A 22,430-nucleotide genomic window follows, 5' to 3' on the forward strand; every position below is an offset into this window, starting at 1 on the left:
AGACTCCACCCCTCTGCTTCAGTGAAAATACAAGGTAGAGAGTACACAAGAAATACGACTCTCCTTTATTTAGGACACTTATATCTTAAACAAATAACTCTGGGAGACTAACAAAACAGACCATAAAAACAGACATGCAATTAAAAAAATTAATAAAAACTGCACACAAAAGTCGAGCCATTTCACACCTCTTCCTTGGTCCCAAATCCCTCCCCTGAATATATTTTAAAGTGTTACCTTATAATTGTGAGCACTGAGGTATTTGAAATGTCCAAAGCAGACGTGACAAAGGCAGATCACAATAGTGATGACAAGAACCACGAAAGTAAACATGGACGTGAGAGCCAAGAATCCTATGGAAACCAGATAACAACAGTCAAACTAGCCAACATGAATCTGATTTACCCCGATAGTTACTCTACTTCAATGCTCTCTCACAACAGGTATGGCCTAAAGGTTAGGGGAATCTGCTGTTCTCTGCCAGAGAAAGTACAGTTCGTTTCATCTAGGCCAGGGGTGTCCAACCTTGGCAACTTTAAGCCTGGAGGACTTCAACTCCCAGAATTCCCCAGCCAAGCTTAAAGTTGCCAAGGTTGGACACCCCTGATCTAGGCATTCCTGTTTCTCTTGATCATAGACTCCTACTGCTCAATAAGCAATAGAATCTCTCCCCCTTCCCCAAATTGTCTTTTGCGATCCACAAAATCTAATAGCAACTCTATAGCAAACCTTCAGAGGGCTCCATTAACAATGCAGGAGCTATGGGGCTATCACAAAGATGAAGGGGACAAACTATTTACCAAAGCACCAGAAGGCAAGTCAGCAAACAATGGATGGAAATTAATCAAGCAGAGAAGCAACCTAGAATTATGGAGAAATTTCATAATAGCGAGAACAATCCACCAATGGAATGGCTTGCCTTCAGATGTTGGGATTGCTCCTTCATTGGAGGCTTTCAAGAAGAGACTGGACAGCCACATGTCTGAAATGGTATAGAATCTCCTGCTTGTGCAGGAAGTTGGACTGGATGACCTCCAAGGTCCTGCCCAATCCTATTGTTCTATGTTGCCCTTTAATATTATCAGAAGTGATACTGCATGGGCAAAAAGCAATCCCAAATAAATGCAGCATTTCAAGAGAAACGGATGAAGGGATATCAGCAACTGAAGCTTCTGTGTTTGCTTCTTCTGCTTCTATTTTACAAAGGTTCAAACACTAGATTCTATAATAGAGGAAGAACTTCAGGACATGGCTGAAGACACTCTGAGCAACATCTGTGTCTAATAACATCTGAAAGTAACATGGGACACAGACATAGAAAATATGTGGAAAATAAAAATAATTGTCTCTCAAATGGTAAATATGGTATCTTATGGATCCCTAACTGGGGAAGATTTGCCCTAATCTAATTGCCATGTTGGCTTGATAGATGATAAATCAATTGGACCTATGATTTGCTCTAGCATGCTGCAATGATGTTTGAGTTCAGATTCTTCCTCCTGTTATCCTTTCTTTATATGTCCTAAAGTTTCTTTATATGTCCTAATTCCCAAATGTACTACTGCCTTTCTCAGCCCAGTCATTTCTGACTCTCTAAAGGATATCTGTGTTACAACTTGTAGACCAAGCTGACTGTTGCAAGTTGACCGAATACATTTAGAAGGCACCAGGTGACAGAAGGTACTAGAATAATGGAATCCGTTTGCTCCTTCAATTGCTCTTTGTGAAGATCAGAAGGTGGCTCTATTTACACTGCTAGTATAGCTGCTCACCATGTTGCTTGTACTATATAGGTTAGAAACGATGGTGGACATAAAAACCTAAACCCCACAAGCCCCTGTAAATTTATCTCACCTGTGCGCACAGTAGAGAAGAAAAGGAGCCAAAAGAGGCATAGGATAGGTGCTGCCACCACCTGATTCACAGCTCCTGAATGAATCTTCTTATCCAGTTTGGCTGGTAGGTAAGCGTAATAGAGGTTGTATCTGTCTACCAAGTGCTTCAGTAACATATACATCAGACCTAAGCGAAGAGAGAAAATAATGTATTAGCTAGATTCTTAATCAAGTAAGGGTTGGGAAGCATCCCTTTCTTTAGAAGGTACATCAATCAGAAGAAATCAATGCATTTTCTTTATTTTATTTACACTCCAATTAAAACCAACTTGAAACAGATTACAATTGCATAAATACAACAATTAGATTAAAAACATCCAACTCCTCTCCCGAACCACACGCTATTATGATGCCAATCCTCAGGCTGACATTTTACAACTCCATCCCCAGAGGTCCTGCTGAAGTCTCAGATCATAACAGTCTTGCAATCCCAAAGGTGCTTTTTTCAAGAGGCAACTGGACTTTCTGGTTTTTCTTTGAAGACATTTTGCTTCTTATCCGAGAAGCTTCTTCGGCTCTTGAAAAAGGTTCTTGGATAAGAAGCGAAATGTCATCAAAGAAAAACAGGAAGTCCAATTGCCTCTTGAAAAAGCACCTTTGGGACAACCATGACCTGGATGACAACCTCCATAGGCAAATAGTCCTGCAGGTCACAAGGATGGATGGGGTTATCCACCCTGTTTTCTTGGTACCCTCTGCTTGGTGCTCCAGGCAAGGGGCCTACCATTAAGAAGCCTCGTCCCTGGGATCAAGTCCCACAGCAATCTCTCCCTACTGGTTCTTACTGGATGGGCAAACTCTACTCAGAAAAGCCAGTTGAGAAGGTAACCCAGATCCAAAGTCTCATTAATGATCCATGATGAAGATGAATGTAGCTATATATATACCTACTTATCAATATGCTACTAGCTACAAGAAAGCTAAGGAGATGTGTTAATACCTACCAAAGGGAACAATGATGGGGCATGTGATGCTATAAGTCATAACCACAGTGAAGACACACATCATCCAGGCATAAGCAGCCCCAAACTGGAATTCATAAGCTTGATGCTAAAAAAGAAAATAGAATTCCTATCAGCACATGAAAAAAACAAACCAGTGAGAATTTCCTGTTGCTTGTTTTTGGTGATAGTCACTTTACACTTACCCCAGCCTTTGGGTACATAACAGGGATTGCTCTTCCCTTGCCCAACTGACTTACCCTTTTGACATTCCTGCGTTCAGCAGCTGAGCGGGCAAGACAAAGCCGAATCATGTACATAAGCAAGCCAGGGATCCGCAGCAAATCCATGGCGTTTCCGATGAATGCAGAAGCTATTACATAGTTCACAAAGAAGGCCCCATTGTCAGGTAAGAAAACGCATCTGGGAAAACAGAGGCAAAAGCAACTTGGCAATCTGAGCACAGAGGATGCCCAAATAGGATGATGGTTAGCAATCTTGAATGCAGAGGTTAATATACTGTCACACCAGGTGTTAGCACTTAACTGACATTGGCTGACTTGGAAAAAGCTAAATTACATCACGGAGGTCAGCGAGAAATGTATGAGTGCAGACCAGCCTGTGAAACTGAAAAAAAATCATCCTCAATAACAAAGGGAATAACAAACCACTCATGGAAGCTTCTTGGCAAATTAAAAACCTTGCTATGTTATTTTATTGCTGTCCATTACATAATTCACTACTACAATGCTATTACATCTGAAGCTCCTGGAAATATGTATGTTGTCATGTGTTTGAATACAGTAATTTTGTTTTGTTCTTTAATATTTTTGGAAACACCTATGTCTACAGAGCCATCTTGACTTCCCATAGATGCTTTATACTCAGAATACATCCTTCAACAATTTAAGGAAAAATAGTTACTGGGAGGATGAAAAAAGTAAGAGTTGCATGTGATAGTTTAAAAAAAAGGAAAGTGAGGTTTGTAATCAGATATTAGGGCGATGTGCCTGCCCTGATATGTTCCATCTAGGATGAAGTTGATTAGGTATTATCTCCATGATGGTGACTCTTAATAAAAAATGCTACATAAGATGCATTCTGTAAAAATAGAGAAGTTACTACCTCCAGAAGAGGGAACTGAGGAAGTCACTTAACATCTCATAAAACGTATGGTATTCTATAACAATGGTTCCTCCCTGTCCTGGAAGATGCTTCTTGAGGAAAGCAGGATGTGAAAAGAGCAAATTCCTATTATTATTGTACTGTAGTGTATTCTTAAAACATTTTAAGACTTACTCAAATCTTACAGCAGCTTCAGCCAGGAACTTTTTATCAAAGAGCCAGCGGAAAAACACATCCAGACTAGGAAGAGAAATATAGAAAGAAAGATGTAATTATCAAGATGTAATTATCAAGTAATTATCACTATATGGATCAAAGCAGAAAATTAACTTCATAGGAATGCTAAATTATTACAATTATTATTAAAACTGGCTATAACAAAAGTTGCAAGTCTAATTATGCTGTTCCTCCTCCTCTTTATTATAGTTCAGTGAATTAGGAAAGCATCTAAGAAAACTAGTCAAAGCTCTGGCATCTCGCAGAGGACTATCTTGTCTGGAACTAAAAACTACCTAATCACTGTATTTCTTCCTTACGAGGCTTCAAGTTGTTGGCCTCCACTCCAGTATAAAAATTATATCCACATTTAATGGATGCTACTGTGAGACTGCAGGAAATCTGCTACTGTTCCTTTATGAAAATTAGCAGCTATTTTGACTGCTTTTCATTTAGCAGCCTGCCTTTCCTGATAATCCAAAATATTGTCAACTTTGGAAAAAGTAGTTCCTCCTGATGTTTGGTAAGTTATACAGCCTCAGATGATTTGAAAGCAACTTTGACACTTAACATTTGGAATAATGGACTGGAAATCAGCATATAAAGAATTGGAATGAATTCATCACAGGCAGCACAGGAAACTTTAATCACAGGAGAGGAATTATCTCTAGAAGCTGAGAGATATCAACCATATTTGTAATAGTATGTGAGGAAGAAGTTGAGAAATGGGACAAAAAATTATGCCTAGGGAATAATTAGTTAATCAAATAATAGAGCTACAACTCTGAGCTGCAAAATAGGCAGAGAAACAGGCTTAGAAGGGACCTGCCAAAACTTCTCAGGCTTGAGTAAAGCTTGAGATATGTACTTTCAGATTAGCAAGATTCTCTTAATGTAGATTTAAGGTAAAGTAACAGTAGCTCATCTGATTATTTTTTATTTTTTGTCTATCTGGGAAGACTGACATTATTAGCTGACTTGAACTAGTGATCACTGCAACACATTGTGGAATTGTATTGCTATATAGAACATTATAAAGTATCTTCTACTACTTTTTTAGCAATAGTAATAGCATTTATATACTGCTTCATAGTACTTTACAGGTCTCTCAAAGTGGTTTATATAGCATATTGCCCCAACCATCTGGGTCCTCGTTTTATCAACCTTAGAAGGATGGATGGCTGAGTCAACTTTGAGCCGGTGAGGACTGAACTGCTGTCAATCGGCAGAATTAGCTTGCAATACTGCATTCTAACCACTGTGCCACCATGCTTTTTTTTTTTTAGTTCTACCTCTTCAGTTCAATGTGGGTGACTTGATTTTTTTAAATTGTTTGAACAACAGCAGTATAAGTAAAATTGAGTATACTGTATGCCAGTGGTCCCCAACCACCGGGCCCCGGACCGGTACCGGTCCGTGGATCATTTTTTACCGGGCCGCAAAGAAGTGGGCGCCGCCATCTTGTTTCGACGGCACTTGAGAAAGTGCTTCCGGGTGAGCTTGTCAGTCGTCGGTTGGAAAGCGGTGTTTGGGTGCTGAAGGAATCCTCGTGCCTTAGTTTCGTCGAGGGGGGGGGGGCGGCTTCGAACGAAGAGCCGTCCCGATGGCGGTGGAGTCTCGTGTTAGGAGCAGATTAAGAAAGAGCCCGAAAAGCCCATTGACAAAGGTACAAAGGAGGAGTTGAAGGTGGCAGGGAGAAGCGGGGGACGGCTGGCTGGCCGGTCGCTTGGCTCGCCTTGCCTTGGTCGTGTGTGCTGATGCCGGTACCGGGCCGTGGGATAAAAAAGGTTGGGGGCCACTGCTCTATGCTATTCAGTATCCTAGTAATTACCTGCTGAGGCCCAGTGAGGGCAGCAACAAGACCATGAAGATGAGGAAAGTGTAACACTTGTGCATGGTTGTCCTGTTCTCTCCAGACCTAGTGGCACAAAGAATATTAGTAGATTTATAATGCATATGGTTACTTCCAGTAGCTTTTGAGAAAGAAAAGCCATATGATAGTGCAATGCACAATACAAATACAGAGCGCCACTGAAACAGTGGCCCATGATAAATATACATTATAATGATGCTAAGCAACAGAGCAAGATTTTTAAAAAGCAAATCCTAAAGAAAAGATATTTCTAGAAGACTAATAATATTGATATAGAGCTGAATTCCAAGTTATCTTAAAAGTGATATGAAGAGATGAGTATACTCATACACAAAATACTTTTTTTGTGAACCAAACATCTTATTATTGAATGTATTTACTTCATATCTTAAAACTCTCCATTTTGAGTTTGCAGGTATAGACTGAACACAGCATTGCAACAAACCATGTTTCAACATGTACAGCAGATCAATTGTATTTTTTTTTATTTTTCAAAATATTCCCAGAAGGAATGCTTATTACAAGATCACCTTGTTATTTTTCCCAATAGTAAAACTGAAGAAAAGTTGACAGCCTCTCTTAAATTTATTTTCAGAGGTTATACCCAATGTATAAGTCCATAGAAATAATTTTAAATTTAAAAAACAACCCAGAGTATGATATTGTGGTTGCGAGGAAGAAAAATAATAAGCAAGAATTAAATTCTAATAACTTCAATTTTATTTTCCATCTTACCTAGTCCAGTGGGCTTCAAAGAATGCTGAATAATACACAATTGTAGGAAGCAAAGCAGAGAAGCACCACAGTAACAGAGTAGGGAAGAACTGGGTGATGATAGGGTTCTGGTAAGAAAGATAAAACAATAATTCATCTATTCCAAGCAACTTGTAGAAAAACACGGAACATTACATTTCTAGATGGAATTTCCCTACAGTGTAATTCACAGTCCTAGTTTAAAAGGACAAATCAGAGGATAAAGAATAGCTTTGCAGGTCGTAGCTTGCTCCCCTCTCACAATATGCAAGCAGAAATCCTGAGCCATAAAATATCTAAGAACCCCAACTTTGGGTGACAAATTTATACCACATATGAAGAGATTTCTGCATGCACATTGAAACCATATTCTATTTCTTACACACAAGGTTTTCACATTTGGTGATGGAATATATCATGGAGTATATCTTGTACTTGCCTTCTAAAATCAGGTGTGTGGACGCAGAACTGGTCCCAACAGTGCTTATTTTCCCAAATTACAATGGGAGGATAGAATGCACTTATTTGTACAAATCACAGTCCCTATATTTTGCCTATTGGCAAAATATGGGGGCATCTCCTATTTTAGGATCCTACTCTAAGCATGAACTATGCTTACTTGTATAAATTACACTTCAGAGTTATAGAACCAAACAGATGAAGATCTAAATTCAGACACATGATTCTTTTTTTCATAAAAAGGAGAAAATCAATACATCAGTTCTGCAATCCAGTAAAATGTGTGGATCTTTTACAGTTTTGGATTTTAATGGCCATAAATGCAAAGTACATTCAGTCTAGAGGACCTAGCAGAATTCCACTTTAAATTATTTGAACTCCAACAAATGAATGACAACTGAAATGCTCTTAATGCAGCACATTAGTGCTTAAAGCATATATGTACATTGATATCATTATATATATATATGTGCTGTCTAGCCAGTATATAGTTAATGGAGGTAGGATAGTTAGTTAGGAATTGGGAGCTGTCCCCTTAAGGGAATGCATCATGGTAAATGTAGTTAAGGTATCCTGAGAAATGTAGTCCATGTCATGTGGCCACATCTGTAATTCTGTAATCCTGATTGGTCACTGAATTGACCCTTGGTGGGTTGGGAGCATGCTGGTGCCTCACCCTTTGTTCTATCATTATCAGGATGAGAGATTACCATCTTTTTACACCATAAAGTGCAGCTATGCAGAGAACTGGACATTGAGATGAATCTCAACGTAACTGTGAGTTATCTTGAGGATGCCTGATGAACCAATAAAAAGACTTTGTATGGATGCTTTGTGGAGTTATCTATCTGCCTTTATACATTCAGTCAGTAATTACAGAGGGAAGAACAATATTGCTAAACCAGTTTGAGCCTATTTCTCATTGATATTCAAAAATGAAAAAAACCAAACTGAGTTCAGCAACAATTTAAAAACCACTAGTAGAACTCTAACATATCAGCCAAGAATGACTCCTGCAGTCCTTTAACTCTGATTATCACTGCTAACAATATAGACTCCCTTACATATCCTTGCCATTTCACTGGTTGCGATTACAGAGTGACTTCTGGCAGGCTCTTCCTCTGTTTTCCTTTCAAAAGCCAGGTGCTGAAAGATCAGGTTCAAACCTACAGAAAGAGGTGCGTGTGTGTGTGTGTGTGTGTGTGTGTGTGTGTGTGTGTCCGTGTCCCCGTCCCTGAACTATGCTGAAATATCTATGCTGCTTTTGCTCTAAACTTAGCAGGACAAGGGAAGATCTTCATTAGAAGCCTCCTCCTATGGTCAAGATCTTACGTTCAGGTATTCAACCGGCTTAGTGACATTGAACTTGTCCATTGTGGTGATGATAATGGCAGGCGTGGTGAGAAAGAACAGCAAGATGAAGAGCACCACGTTGATGATCAGGCAGCGGAACCACCAGAAGAAGCCACGTATCGAGAGATGCTCCCTGGAGGAGAGACAACACGAAGAAACTCTTTTAAGCGTGGAAGAATCCAGTGCCAATTATGGGAGGTGGGACTGCATTTTAGGATGATATCCTGGCCACCCTATCTATTGCTGAACTCCACTTTAAAAAGTTAAGCCTGTTCATGGACAATATTACCAATGGCCTGAGCCCCTTCTAAAGTTCCAGGGGAAGGATCCCTCTTATTGGCACTCTCAACCCGCCTACAAGAAGCACAAAGACGTATTGAGTCCCCCTTTGTGGGCCAACTTACCAGTAGATGTTTTGAGGGTCAGGTGCATAGGAGACTGCCCAATTGGAGATGTGGAGAGACTCGCTGCATGAAGACGACTTGGGCTCCCCACGACACTTGCAGCCCTGGCACTTGCAAGCATTGAAGTCTTTAAGGATTCTGGAAGAAAGTGGAGAGGAAACAGATAAGGAAGCGATCAGAGGCCTTTATACGTTTCTGTGATGTGACGATAACTATTTAAAATATTTTATTAGAAATTAGAACAAAAAATAAAAAAATAACATGATTTAAGAGAGAACTTCAGAAAATCATGAAGTTTGGAGGTGTTGTGTAAAAAAAAACACCACCACCTCCCTTACTTTTTCTCCTTTCCACTCAGATGTAAGTCAATGAAATAAGCTGGCAACAGTTTTAAAGACTGTTGTAAACTGAATTGTAGAATTTGGAGCCGTCCTGAAATTGCAATAATGTCCAATTGTGCTTGGACTAATTAATGCACATGATCTACTGCAGAATGAAGTAACACTGGTGCTTTTATTTTATTTTATTTTAATTTTAAAATAAACTTTATTAAAGATTAAAAAGAAAAATATATACAGTGTATAAGATACGTTTCGTTGCAAATGAAACCAATATACAAATACAAATATTGACATAAACCATATATATTTCTTATCAGCTAAGATGGTGTGATCGTTTATTGAAAATAATTTTATTAATATTCATTTTCTATTTTTGGTATATGCTCTTAGTTTAACCACTTCATTCCTTATCTTTTAATTTCCTGGTTTTTCTTCTTCATCCAATTATACAATTTTTCCCAAGCTGTAGTATATTTTGAGTGTCTTATCCCTAAACACTGATGCTTTGAAGGGTGGGGGATTTGATATTTGTACTGAAGATGGGTTTTCTGCTAAGTGTTAGACAAGTTCTCTGATGCTTGTCATTATTTATTTATTTACTATATTTATATGGCTTACACAGATGTGACTCCATGTGAGGTATAAACATAGCTACATAACAATCTGGGGGAAAAAATCAAACATAAATGAATGTATAAAAAAACCCAAGATTGTGGGCTTGCCATTTGTCCTCACTGCTGACCATCTCTTTATTTGTGAGTATCTCAGGGACCAAGATATTGGGATCTTAGCTTGGCTAGTTTGATGGTTTCCCACCTTCTTCTTTTCTGCAAGTGAAAAGTTTCTCCAGCCTGACCTCCACGCACTTACATAGCTGTTATGGCCTCATTATGGAAAGTCACAAAGGCCATGCCCAGTGGTTTCTCATTGACGTTTTCCTTTTCCTTCTTATAGTCCTCTTTCAGCTTCTCCTCCAGTCTGGTGTAGTACTCAATGGCTTCCACCTACATAAGTATCCACAAAGCAATAGCCTTAGTCCCAAAGTAGGTATCCTACATCATTAGCCCAACACATAACAATATTGCATTTCCTCAGTGATCTGCCCAAGAAATGAGAATTATTGATCACCTTAATATTTCACAGCCCATTAAATGCAAACCATTTAAGAAGTATGTTAGAGGGCAAATAACTGTCCATTAGCTTAGGTTTGTTGTGGGAATAAAAATGGCATAATTAGATTCTGATCCATTTTGATAAGGACTATTTTGATTAAGATAGATACAAACTCTCTGTCATCAATGATAATACACCGAATAATCAGCAACTGAAATTGATACGCATTTATCTCCAGAAGGTTCTCAGTAATGGCATAAAACAAGAAGAAGTTCTGGTAACTGATCTCAAATTATTTTCCCTGCGTGCACAAGCAATAAATGTCAGGCAGTGACATCAGTTCAGGGCAAAGAGCTTCTCTGGATTTTCTTTTTTAATGCTATTCCCTAACACCATCCCGCCATCTCCTGCTGTTAACCAGCCCTTCTTTGCACCTCTTCACAGCATTTGATAGCACAACAGCATAGATGGCCGCAGGGCTTTGGGTTGATCATTGAGGGGGTGTTCTCCTTGGTCTGCAGATTGGTAAAGTAGATTTTTCCACGTTCTGCCTTTTTCCTGAAACAAAAGATTATGAGAAAAGCGGACATTCAGAACAGGGAGCGGTGATCATTGCAAGTCAAAGTAAGCCTATGCATAGGCTAAGTGTGGTGAGACAGCAATATTTCATTGGCATTTATCTGCATGTACTTCTGCTGCAGTAAAATGATCCCACTAGTCTCTGGGTTGCCAATACAAATTTCTGCACTTTAGTGTCTTTTCTTAATATACAGCCTTCAGTGGGGAAACAGAAAGCTTTTACCAATCTGCATTTACAGCAAGTGAATGCCATAGGGCAAACCAGCCAATTTTCTGGCATACCAGCTCAAGAAGGATTTTGTGTGTGCTGGGAACTGATATTGGACAATCTAATTCATTACATTTTTAAATGTTAACTTTACCCAACTATTATGGAGCAATACCTGGGCACTTCTAAAACTAAATAAACATATGAACTGGGAAAGGAAAACAACGGTAACTATTTCAATGAATTAAATGACATTTAACAGAGGAAGGAGTGGTTTATGCCATAGAGGGCTCCTAGTTGAGAAAATGTTTGGACTAGATTAGGATAGACTGCTGTGGTGACTCAAAAAACATGAGTATCTATATATGGTGGGAGGCCTGGCATTTTCTTATTTTAAGATTAGGTTTAATCTTTTTTATAGTACTGTGCTCGTTTTAAGGTGTAGTCAGTGATTTGACTTACAGTTAAATTTTATTTTATTTGGGTACTGAGTTTTCATTGATTACATATAACTTTATTTTTGATATAGTTTCCAACTAATTCATAAATGAATACATTCCACTTTGTTACTGGATCTCTAATAATGACTGGGAAACCAATTAACCCTTTATAGACCATGAGATTACTGTTATTCTGCTTTTCAGGGGTAGCTGAAAAGCTTCATTATAACTAGAAAGATAAGCACAATGTTTTTCCAGAGAATATATCAAATGCATTCTTCCACTTTGGTTGCATCCAATATCTCAACAGTTTCTGAATTTGGGTTCATCACTCATAGAACGTTCTAAATATCACTTGATTTTGATTAAGAGTTCTTGGTGGCACAGTGGAGGGTGGCACAGTGGCTAGAATGCAGTATTGCAGGCTAATTCAGCTCACTGCCAGCAGTTCGAGTCTCACCAGCTCAAGGTTGACTCAGCCTTCCAGTCTTTAGAGGTCAGTAGAATGAGGACCCAGATTGTTGGGGCAATATGCTGACTCTGTAAACCGCTTAAAGAGGGCTGTAAAGCAGCATGAAGCAGTATATAAGTCTAAGTACTATTGCTAAATGCTATGTCATTGTCAGCCTTTTGTGATAAAACAGATATGAATGCCAATATCATGAATATTAAAACTATTTTTATTATGAGGTTACAGTAACAGAATCTTGCAACTCTGAATGTGCCTTTCCCTCCTTGCCTTTACCAAAGAGGTTAAATCTGAGACATTATATTCCTACTTTGGACTGAGATTTCTTTTATCTGACCATTGGCTTTTTCCTCCTGTTATTCAGAATTAACCTCACCGTCTATTAGAGCTAGTGATGCTATTCTACTGGTTCGGCCCGGTTGATCAGCCAAGACCAAACCGGTTCTCTCCAATGCTCTGCTGTTGGGCCCACTTGCCCTCCCAGGCTTCCATACTGACCTTTATTCCCTGCTTTTGAAGCGCAACTGCTTTGCGTGGCACAGCAGATTGCCACACATCAGCTGTTGAAGCTACAGGGATTGCAGAAGGTGAATAGGAAAGCCTCTGCACATGCGCAAAGTGCATGTTTGGCACATGCGCGCGCAAAGCACACCCACCAAGCCATGCCCACCGAACTGGTGGTAAACCTCTTTGAAACCCACCACTGATTAGAGCCATGTACTGGAATGAACTGGTTCCAGTTTATTCCTGATTGAATATAGGCTCCAACTTTGCCCTATTTGCTGCCCAATACTCACCCAACTGTATTTTGCTCTTTATTTCCTAATGCTGTCTACCAGAACCAACACCTTTATCTCCCCACTGAATACAAGATTCATTATTAAGAATACTAAAAATGGATGAGGCTTTTTACTGCAGATGTCACCTTGGACAATAGTAGCAAAGACTTCCACAATATGGCACTCTCCAGATACATTAAAATTGAAACTCTCAGAATGCTCCTCCATTGAATTTAATTGCTCCCAACAGTGGTAAGGCAATGTAATTGCCCCCAAGACACACACACACACTCCTTTTTGTTCCACTTCCAGAACCTCTTCTAACTACAACATTGTTGTATGACTTAACATGGGTGGCATAATTTTACATCACTTTGAGGTAAGAATCATTAAAACCATAGCAGACACCATAGAGTTAACATAATTGAAGGAACAAAATAAATCCTAACGTTTCTCATAAAACCCCAGAAAACTTCCTGCTCACATATGCGATTCAGCTATGCTCAATTTTTTTTATCAAACTGCTCCTTGCAGCCACCAGCAATTGCCCCTAGGTGTTGAGAAAGCTCCAAGTTCTGTACCTTTCTGCATCAAGGAACATCAGCCGGGCTACATCATAGCATGGCCGTGCTTCCAGCACTGTGCAATTTGCATAGGCCTCCCTGCAAAAAAAAGAAAAAGAAAAGATGCCCAGAGAGGCTTATTAGATTCCTGAAGAATGAGCAAAATTTCAAGGATTCCTACGGAAGATCGTAGTTGTGCTTCTGATCCTGAAAAGGAACAACACCCTTTGCTTTTGCTCTTGAAATGTTTTCTTTCTGATGTGGAAAAGAAAAAGAAACAGAGGAAATGGAACAGAAGATTAACCATATCCTTCATTTCTATTACACGGAATAGAAATCACTTCTATCTAAACCAGCTCTTTATTGTATTAATGAGGCATCTGCCACCTTCTTAATGTTATTAAGCCACAATATCCCCATCCTGTTTTCCTGGTCAGGAAGCCTGAGAGGTAGAATCCAAAAACCTGAAGGTCACAGGTTTCTTATTCCTGTTGGTTGAATGGGTTACAACTGTACGCTAAAAAGATACCAGAGCCTTTTCTCCTTGACAGGATGGCGAATGAGAGACTTACTCAAAATGCTTTTTGATCTTTTCAGGTTCTGCATATTTTGAGATGCCATTTATGAAGAGAGTCCGTTTCACCTGGAACAGATATAAAATAACAAATAAACAAAATAATATTTCTTCCCAAAGAAGCTGAACTCCTGGAAACTTAATGAACATCTTTATGGAATGTTCGTCAAGGAACTGTGAGTCCCACATCCTCCTCATTGGGGGACAGATATTAGTCAAGTGACAATGGCTCCTGATAAGAGACATTCATTAAAAGTTTCACCTGGAAGAACCTTCAAGAAACTGCCTTTAAGGAGAAGCTAAAGTATATCTGATACTTTGTCTCCACCTCCACATCAAGCCTTTGAGGAGGAGAAACCCCAAAGAGAACTAACATTGACCTGGCCTATTCCCAACTCCTGTTATTTTACAGTGGAATGAATGGTAGGGGGTTGACAATTGGTCCAGGGCTCACATAGACTTACCAAGTCATCCTCCTTGTAACGCATCTTTGAAGTGTGGCGACGCATGCTGTACACGGTTAACAGCAAATACAAGAAGGCAAAAGATGTGTGCAGCCATAAGAGGTTATTCCTGCATTAAGATTAAAGAAGAGAATGGAGTTTAACCACTGCTAGGGGATGGCTCATTTGGCGAAGGACCAACTCACATGACTTCTGGAGAGGTTTTTCCTAAAAGAACATGAATAATATTTCCTTGTTCTACACAGAATATCTTGAAACACTTCAATGATCATACTCACCCAGAATTCAGGTTAGCAATAGTTGTTCTGCCAAAACTGTAGGGGTTATTTTCTGGACAGTAAAAAAAAAAAAAAAGGTGAAAGGGAGGGTGGAGAGAGAGAGGAATGTACTAGGTTATTGACTTAATTTAAAAAAAAATAGTTTGCTTTTATCTTAGAGGCTCCAAATGATTTGTAATAAATAATTCATTATAATGTAAAACATCTGATATCTACTTTAAGGTATCAGAAGACTTTAAAAAGTCTACAGATTCTTCAGCTATGAGAAAGCTGTGTTCTATGTGCCAGCTGCAACTTCCCAATTTCTCTCCGGAGTCCAGAGTATCATAAACTGTTTCAGTATTAAAAGCATTTCCTAATATTATTGAGAAAACATTTCCTCTAATCCAGATTGTCCTTCATGAGGATGCTTTTTTTTCCAATTAAGGAGGAAAGCAAAATATTAAGAGTTAAGAAACTAAGTTAAGTAGTTAAGCATTAAGTAGCTGTATGTGTACAGGAAAATTTGAGGGATGCATACTGCCATAGCATGTCCTCAATCCAATCTAAGCATCCCTTGTAAAGTAAGGACAGAAAGACAAAATATCTTCTTTTCTGACTTCCAAATTCAGCAAGGTGGTTCCAGAAAGCAAAGTATTTACACAGTTTGGTTGCAGTGTCACTGAAATGATATGTAAGAATGACATTGAGGGAAGAGATGGTACCTAAGAAACTATCCAATAATGATCAGGCCCCAGTGGCTTAATGGTCAGAGGAAGAAATTTAGAAATGACCACCCAAAAGGATCAAACAGTTAAGAATGGCACCAGAAACTTTCAGACTTTCCAGATTCAGTTAAGGTGGCCTTACAATAACATTGAATTAGTTGTCTAGTCATGTTTACTGTTTGGTTTATCCGGGAAAGTTATTTCCATATTGTGTAACGGTTGCCTAATGTGAGATCCTTAAAATTCATGTAAGTCAGTGGTTATGTTTTGTTTCCAACTTGCTGAGCTGAATCTTTAGAACCATTCCTACTCTGCAGCTTAGGAGGAACAAATGCTTGGAAGAGGCCATCCATGTCACACCATCACATTTTCCTTCTTATCTCTTAGCTTAAGAGATAATATTTACAAGTACCGTAACAAATTCAATGCAGAGTGTTCTTGTTTAGCCAGCCCCTTTTCCAGGTCAATTGTCATTCTCTGCCCACTCAGCATGCTTAGCTCTCCTTGGCCCTAAATATTGTTTCTACAGCTGCAAATCTTGATGTTCTTCCAAGCTTGCTGATGCATGGATGGTTGTTGCTCAGGCTAGATAAAACCTAGATGAGATTTCAGAGGGAAATCTGTCTCCTTGCATTTCTGAATCACTTCTGTTCATTTGGCCCACACAGCCAATAGTAGAAACTTAGGTCCCAGAGCTGAGTGAGATCTTCCCCCAGCAGAGTTCAGACAAAATGCCCTCCACTTACCAAGAAGATCTCCTGAGAAATTCACTGGCAAGACAATTCCCACAGATAGGACACCTATGGCAACTAGCAGCCCAATGATATGCCGCTGGAAGGAGAGGTAATGGATTGCATCTGCCCCACACTTATCCCTGATTTCATCATCCCTGAAAAAGAAAAGAAATTGGGTAAGATTTGGAATAACTTGGGGACTCTTGGGACTAGTCAAGATGCTCCTCCAAAATGTCAGCCCAATAAAGCTTCTGCTAGAAGTAGTAGGCATATGCTCTTTGAGTTTGTCCTTTCTGAAGTAGATAATTAAACATCTGGCAAGCAGTGAGCTATCTACTCTCAGTAGACTGGAAGCAAGGAAGATGGCTCTTCAGACAGACTGTCTCTCAGGAGACTGGCAAATATGAAACGATGGCAATTGCTATGAAAATAGAGGAGGTAGAGTAGATCGGACCAGGATGTAGAATATCATGCTCACTGCCCTCCCTTTCCCTTCATTAAAACACCTTTCCTTTCTTCAAAAATTGTAAAGTGGTACACAGTAAAAATATAGAATAGCAGGATAACAGAATTGGAAGGGACCTAGGGGGTCTTGTAGTCCAAACCATTGTTCAAGCAAGAAACCCTATACATTTCAGCCAAATGTTTGTCCAATCCCTTTTTAAAGTCTTCCAGTGTTGGAGCACCCACAAGTTCTAGAGGCAAGTCATTCTACTGATTAATTGTTCTGTCAGGAAATTTCTTCTTAGTTCTAGGTTGCTTCTCTCCTTAAGTTAGTTTCCATCCATTGCTTCTTGTCCTGCTTTCGGGTGCTCTTGAGAATAGGTTAACCCCCTCTTCTTTCTGACAGCCCCTCGGATAGTGGAACAGTGCTATCACATCTCTCCTAGTTCTTCTTTTCACTAGACTAGACAAATCCAATTCCTGCAACTGTTCTTTGTATGTTTTATCCTCCAGTCCCCATATCATCATACGGGAAGAGTTAAAATCAAAAAATTACGCAGCTGGAACTGGAAATAAGGTGCATCGTTCCTATTTCTCAGAACTGCAACCTAACTGCTTAAAGTTAATTAAAAGATGACATGCTTGGAGGAATTCTTATTTTCACTGTTATATCACACAAATTTCAGAGCCCTGAAATCTCAAACTGGTTCTAGAACTCTCAAATGAAAACCGAGGAATCCTTTAATAGAGGATCCAAAATGTGCTTTTTCAAAAGGCAAGTGGCCTTTGTTTTTATTTGAAGATGTTTAACTTTTCATGCAAGAAGCTTCTTCAGCTCTGACTGGATGGTGGGGAATGGAAGGATTTACATACCTTGCAGACAGCTGGTCATTATATTCCTTGACCAGCTGTCTGCAAGGTATATAAATCCTTCCCCATCATCCAGGTCAGAGCTAAAGAAGCTTCTTGGATGAGAAGTGAAACGTCTTCTACGAAAAATAAGGAAACCCAGTTGCCTTTTGAAAGCACCTTTGGGACAACTGTGACTTGGATGACTGAGAATCTCCATAGACTTCAATAGAGGAGAAATTGACTAATTGGCTACTGTTGCTTTCTATATATTAAAAGGAGGTATAAGCCCACCCACTTTGTTCTTTTAAAAAGAAACAACACATTATCAGACATCCATGAGCCACTGAATCTGAAGTGCTCTTGACTGCAAAATAACTTTGAAGAAATGTGTATAGTTTCTGAACATAAGATCTTTGTTAAGATCTTTGCAATATTATTGTAAAGGTATTCCTCGAGTAATGACTGTAACAGAGCCTGCTCATTAAACTAGCAAGTTGTAAGGGTTATTAAGCCCACGTGAATGCCTCACTTAATGACTCCCTTCCCTGCTCTTCCCAATGTGGTCATTAAGTGATTGCAGGCCATTAAGTGGAGCACAGGGTGCTTTAGCTATTGGGGATTCTAGAAGATCTTGTGCAGGCTCAGATCCACCTGTCCTGGGCTTCCCAAGATCTTCCCCACCCCGAGATATCCCATGACCCATTCCCCATTTATTTAAGTAATAAACAAATATGTGTAAGGCTATGCTTTCAATCATACTGACAGCATAAAAATTGTAAGAGCAATAGCAATTAATATTGGTGGCAATTTATTCACTAGAATGGAGCAAGATCTGCATGGAAAATGGGATAAACTTACTTTATCCTGAAGATTGCTGTCAACCAGGAGCAAAAACCCTAAGGAGATGCAAAACAAGACCATGTTATGTAGAGTTCTTTTTCCCACTTTCAAAACATCTGCTAGCATATACTAGTCAATCATAAGAAACCAAAGTGCCTAGTTCTGATTCTACTAACTTCTCCATACCACACACACACCCATTGAGAATGGGAGATAGAAGATAGAAGAATGGACTGGAACAGTTCTGGGACATAGTACACTACACCTGGAAAGAATAATCAAGTAACAATAAAAATAATTATAAATTATAAAACAAGCTAGTTTTGTGTGTGTGTGTGTTATTTGTCCAGATTTAGAAACAGAACTGCCTTAGACTTTTCAGAAATCAGGATGGTTTTCTGGAGAATAAATAACAGAAAGTTCTTACTGCATAGATGCACTTTTTTTGCTACTAGTATTGAACTCCAGTGATTAGCATTGACAGATGAAAAACAAAATGGAGGTGCTGGAGAGAAAAAAGAGGGATTGCTCAACCAGCTCTGGGTTCATTTTAGGTTAGCTAAACTACAATTTCAAAAACAACTGAAAGAAACAACTCTTTAATAAGGCAAATGGGACATTTTCAACAAGCAAACCATTTCTATGAGCTAACAAGCAAGTCAATGGCATTTGCCTCTTCTCTATCACCTCTCTTCTCTCAATAGTGGTATCAGACGGTTGTAGAGTTTTGCGGCCCAAGGGAGTCATCTTTTAGATAGTAATGGATTGGATCCATATGTAAATGTGGTAATTAGAACACTCTACTTTTATCAACAACCAGTACTGGACTGAACTCAGTATGCAAGTAATACGTTTGTTCTGGTTGCATTGTGGCTCCCTTCTCCCATTCTGGGAAGTGGGACCTTTGATGTCTCTTCTGAAATCCTGCCCTGAAAGTATTACTGTGTTCAACAAACAGATATGCTACTTTGGATCAGGAGCATCCTAATTAAGTTACTGTGCCTGATACTAGTGGTAGAACAAGTAGGATGAAAAAGCATTTTAGAGAAAGAAATGTCCCGATAGAGAAAGGGGTACAAAGAGATTCTTGTATATTGGCTATATTTGCAAATTTATAATAATCCTTTACTTTCTTATAATGCTCTTTCCTGGAGGATGTGATTTGGTTTATACCAGTGGTATGCAAAATGTTCCCAAGTTCAAAACATTCCAAGCTCAACATGTTCCATTTTAAGCTTGAAATAGCTGTCCTGACCTCATCGGAAGTGCTCCTACGATGTTTTAACTATTTTACAAGCATTTTGAAGCTAGGAATGCTTCTAGCCTAATTGGAACATTTCTGATAAGATTGGAACAACTCTATTTAAAGTTGAGGTGGATGTTGCATAGCCCTAGTTTATATGACCCCCTGCTATTACCTATGCATTCCAAATTGTTTAGTTGTGTCTTTTTGATTTACTTCCTTTAACACATGTTTGCGTGGGGATGTGTATTCCTTGTTAGATGCAATTCCACTTTCTGAATCACAGCTGTTCCTTTTAAATCTGGGAAAGATGTTGCTTCAAGGTTCTAATTGAAAGAACAAAACCTTTTATTTGTTTCCACTCACATTGTCTCTTTGGTCGAAATCCACTGAGCTGGAGACAGAAGTGAGGCGTTCATAGCGATCGTGGCTATCAGAGTGTAGAGCAGACGCAACACTGAAATGATAACAGAAAAGCCTATTAAGTGAAGCTTACAGAAGCTTGAAAGAGGAGAACCCAAAGGTCAGAACAGTTAATGCAAGGCAGTTTGGCCCAGGCAAGATGAAGAGAAAACTTCCAGAGAAGGCAGAAAGCAAAAGAGAAAAGCCATTAGTAAAGATTGCCCTTCCTTTCCTTTCCCTCAGATCCAATGCATATACATCAGTGATAGAGCTAACTCTATTAGATAGGTACACTTGGTGTTTAAACATGGGTATTTCCAATTCCTTACTGAAGGTGCTTCATATACAAGACTGGGCATCCGAATAAGAGCACAATGTACCCCCTGACCAATCAACATTTGGTAAGAATTCTACAGCTACGGTTGAATCTCAAAATTTGCATAATTTATTCTGTTTCGATTTGTCATGGAGTGGGTCAAAGACAAGTGCAGGCAATCCATCCCCATTCTCTGTGGCTGGAAGTTCGTGAAGTCCCCCCCCACTGAGATTCCAGCAGGCACAGCCCATTTTGTGGCTGAGCACATCTAAGCAGAGGGACATGTGTTCACCGAAATGTCTTCTAGATGCTAAAGAGCTGTACCAAGCACCACATTTTACAGCCATTACTTTCGCACAATTGCAATGTACAAATGACCCCGTTCATAAGCTAACAAATCCCCACAGAAATTAATGGTGTGGCAGCTGTCCAATCTCCATGCTTGTAACACAAACAATAAATAACAACCCATCAATTGCAGGATAATGGCTACTTTGCAGGGAAATGGCAGCTGATGAAGTAGCGCCTTGTGGCTTAATCATCTGCTTTACATTTTTGCTGTGAAAGTCAGAGGAAGTACAATTTAAAGCACTTTTATAGCTTTAAAGAGGTAATTGCAATAAATAAGCATGAAACACTGGAAATAATCTTCCAGTGTGCAGTCTATGAGAAAGAGGAGGACTTCCATTCTCCCATTTTCTGTGCTACCACAAGTTTGGGTCAGTGATGCCATAAGAACATGAGTACCATCTCCTGTATCTATCATGTGAATGGATAGAAAAGATCCAGGTGTCCATCACTACCTCCACAGCTAAAATATGGGAGCAATGAAATACAGAAGAGGATGGAAAAAAAGGTTACGCCTACCCCAAAAGATGAATGAAGAAAGAGCTAAGAAAGTTTGTGTACTCCTTGTTGTGAACCAGCAGCCAGGAAGCTTCCTATGAAATTATTAGCAGACAATACAAATATAGACATAGGCACAGACATAGCCACCAAGAAATGAAGAAATCCCACACCCCACAAATACAAAAGACACATTTATTCTAAGGAATTTAATATAACAGGCCAGTAAAGAATGTCAGATTAATAATAAGAATGAAAAAAATGAAAGTGTTAGTGCAGTATGATGTGCAAGTGAACAAAAACTGGAATGGAAAACTTTTTGGATCTGGTGAGCCTGAATATCATTGGCAATCATTTGTACAATTATACAACCTATTGTATAAAATGCATACAATCAGAAAATTGGAATAAAAAATCTAGTCTGTGTGATACATCTTTTGGATGCTATACTAATTAAGTTTGTAATTCATGTATTGCATATACTAAATAAGTTATATATAATGTTCAATATGTTATTAAAAGTGATTTCTACCATTTTAACAATACATCAAACTGATTAGCCCCTTCTATCTTCACTAAATAAAAGTTATAAGAATCGGAAAGATATTTTTTTCTGCTTTTTTTTTTTTTTTTTTTAAAAAAAGCTCAAATACACCAAACCCCCAAATCCATATTCAAATACACTTTGGTGCACCAAGTATCACATTTTTTATGAAGAAATTATAGAAGGGACCAAAGTGATTTCAGAATACCTGAAACGACTTCTACAAAAACTCAGCATTCTTAGACAGAAGATCCTGGATACAGCTTTTACTGAGGGCATGAAGCAGGTGTCAGGTACCCGACTCCTTGACCCAGGGCTGTCCAACTCCCGGTCTACGGGCCAGATATATCACATGCTGGCCATGCCCGCACCCAGTTTAGCAAAGGGGGAAAAAGTCTGGTCATGTGATGCTGCTGTGACAACGTGAGTGTCAACTAAAAAGATACTCCTTTGGTCTTTTTTAGCTGCCAGAAAAAGGGAGCGGTGGGGTGTGCGTGGAAAAAGTGCATTCCTTAAGAGCCTAGTTAATCACCTTGGCAACCCAAAGTTGTTGGAACACAAGAAAATTACTGGAGAGCACGATTGATGACTCTTGGGGATGGATGTGTCTCACTGGAGAATGCACATCCAGGGGGTAGGGGGAAGACCAGGGTCAAGGGGGAAATGATGTATTTT

The 22,430-nt window shown here is 39.2% G+C and overlaps 1 protein-coding gene across 4 annotated transcripts in view; it reads right to left on the bottom strand.

Moving 5' to 3' along the window:
* Positions 1-22,430, bottom strand: part of TMEM63B (transmembrane protein 63B) — a 92,122-nt gene that overhangs the window by 5,044 nt on the left and 64,648 nt on the right. For all 4 annotated transcript variants that reach the window (XM_087965873.1, XM_087965872.1, XM_026681159.2 and 1 more), the window contains 18 exons: positions 20,014-20,104; positions 18,423-18,460; positions 16,281-16,423; positions 14,828-14,879; positions 14,550-14,658; positions 14,084-14,154; positions 13,530-13,610; positions 10,908-11,031; positions 10,231-10,364; positions 9,020-9,157; positions 8,595-8,748; positions 6,786-6,892; positions 6,009-6,095; positions 4,136-4,201; positions 3,097-3,259; positions 2,840-2,945; positions 1,855-2,022; positions 238-353 (listed from right to left, as the gene is read on the bottom strand). In XM_087965873.1, coding sequence (XP_087821999.1) covers positions 238-353; positions 1,855-2,022; positions 2,840-2,945; positions 3,097-3,259; positions 4,136-4,201; positions 6,009-6,095; positions 6,786-6,892; positions 8,595-8,748; positions 9,020-9,157; positions 10,231-10,364; positions 10,908-11,031; positions 13,530-13,610; positions 14,084-14,154; positions 14,550-14,658; positions 14,828-14,879; positions 16,281-16,423; positions 18,423-18,460; positions 20,014-20,104 — 1,948 coding nt within the window. The remainder of the gene's footprint in view (positions 1-237; positions 354-1,854; positions 2,023-2,839; positions 2,946-3,096; positions 3,260-4,135; positions 4,202-6,008; positions 6,096-6,785; positions 6,893-8,594; positions 8,749-9,019; positions 9,158-10,230; positions 10,365-10,907; positions 11,032-13,529; positions 13,611-14,083; positions 14,155-14,549; positions 14,659-14,827; positions 14,880-16,280; positions 16,424-18,422; positions 18,461-20,013; positions 20,105-22,430) is intronic.

Source organism: Notechis scutatus, chromosome 1 (genome assembly GCF_049901735.1).
Source record: "Notechis scutatus isolate UNSWTSFEM ecotype Mainland chromosome 1, rNotScu1.2, whole genome shotgun sequence".
NCBI lineage: Eukaryota > Metazoa > Chordata > Lepidosauria > Squamata > Elapidae > Notechis > Notechis scutatus.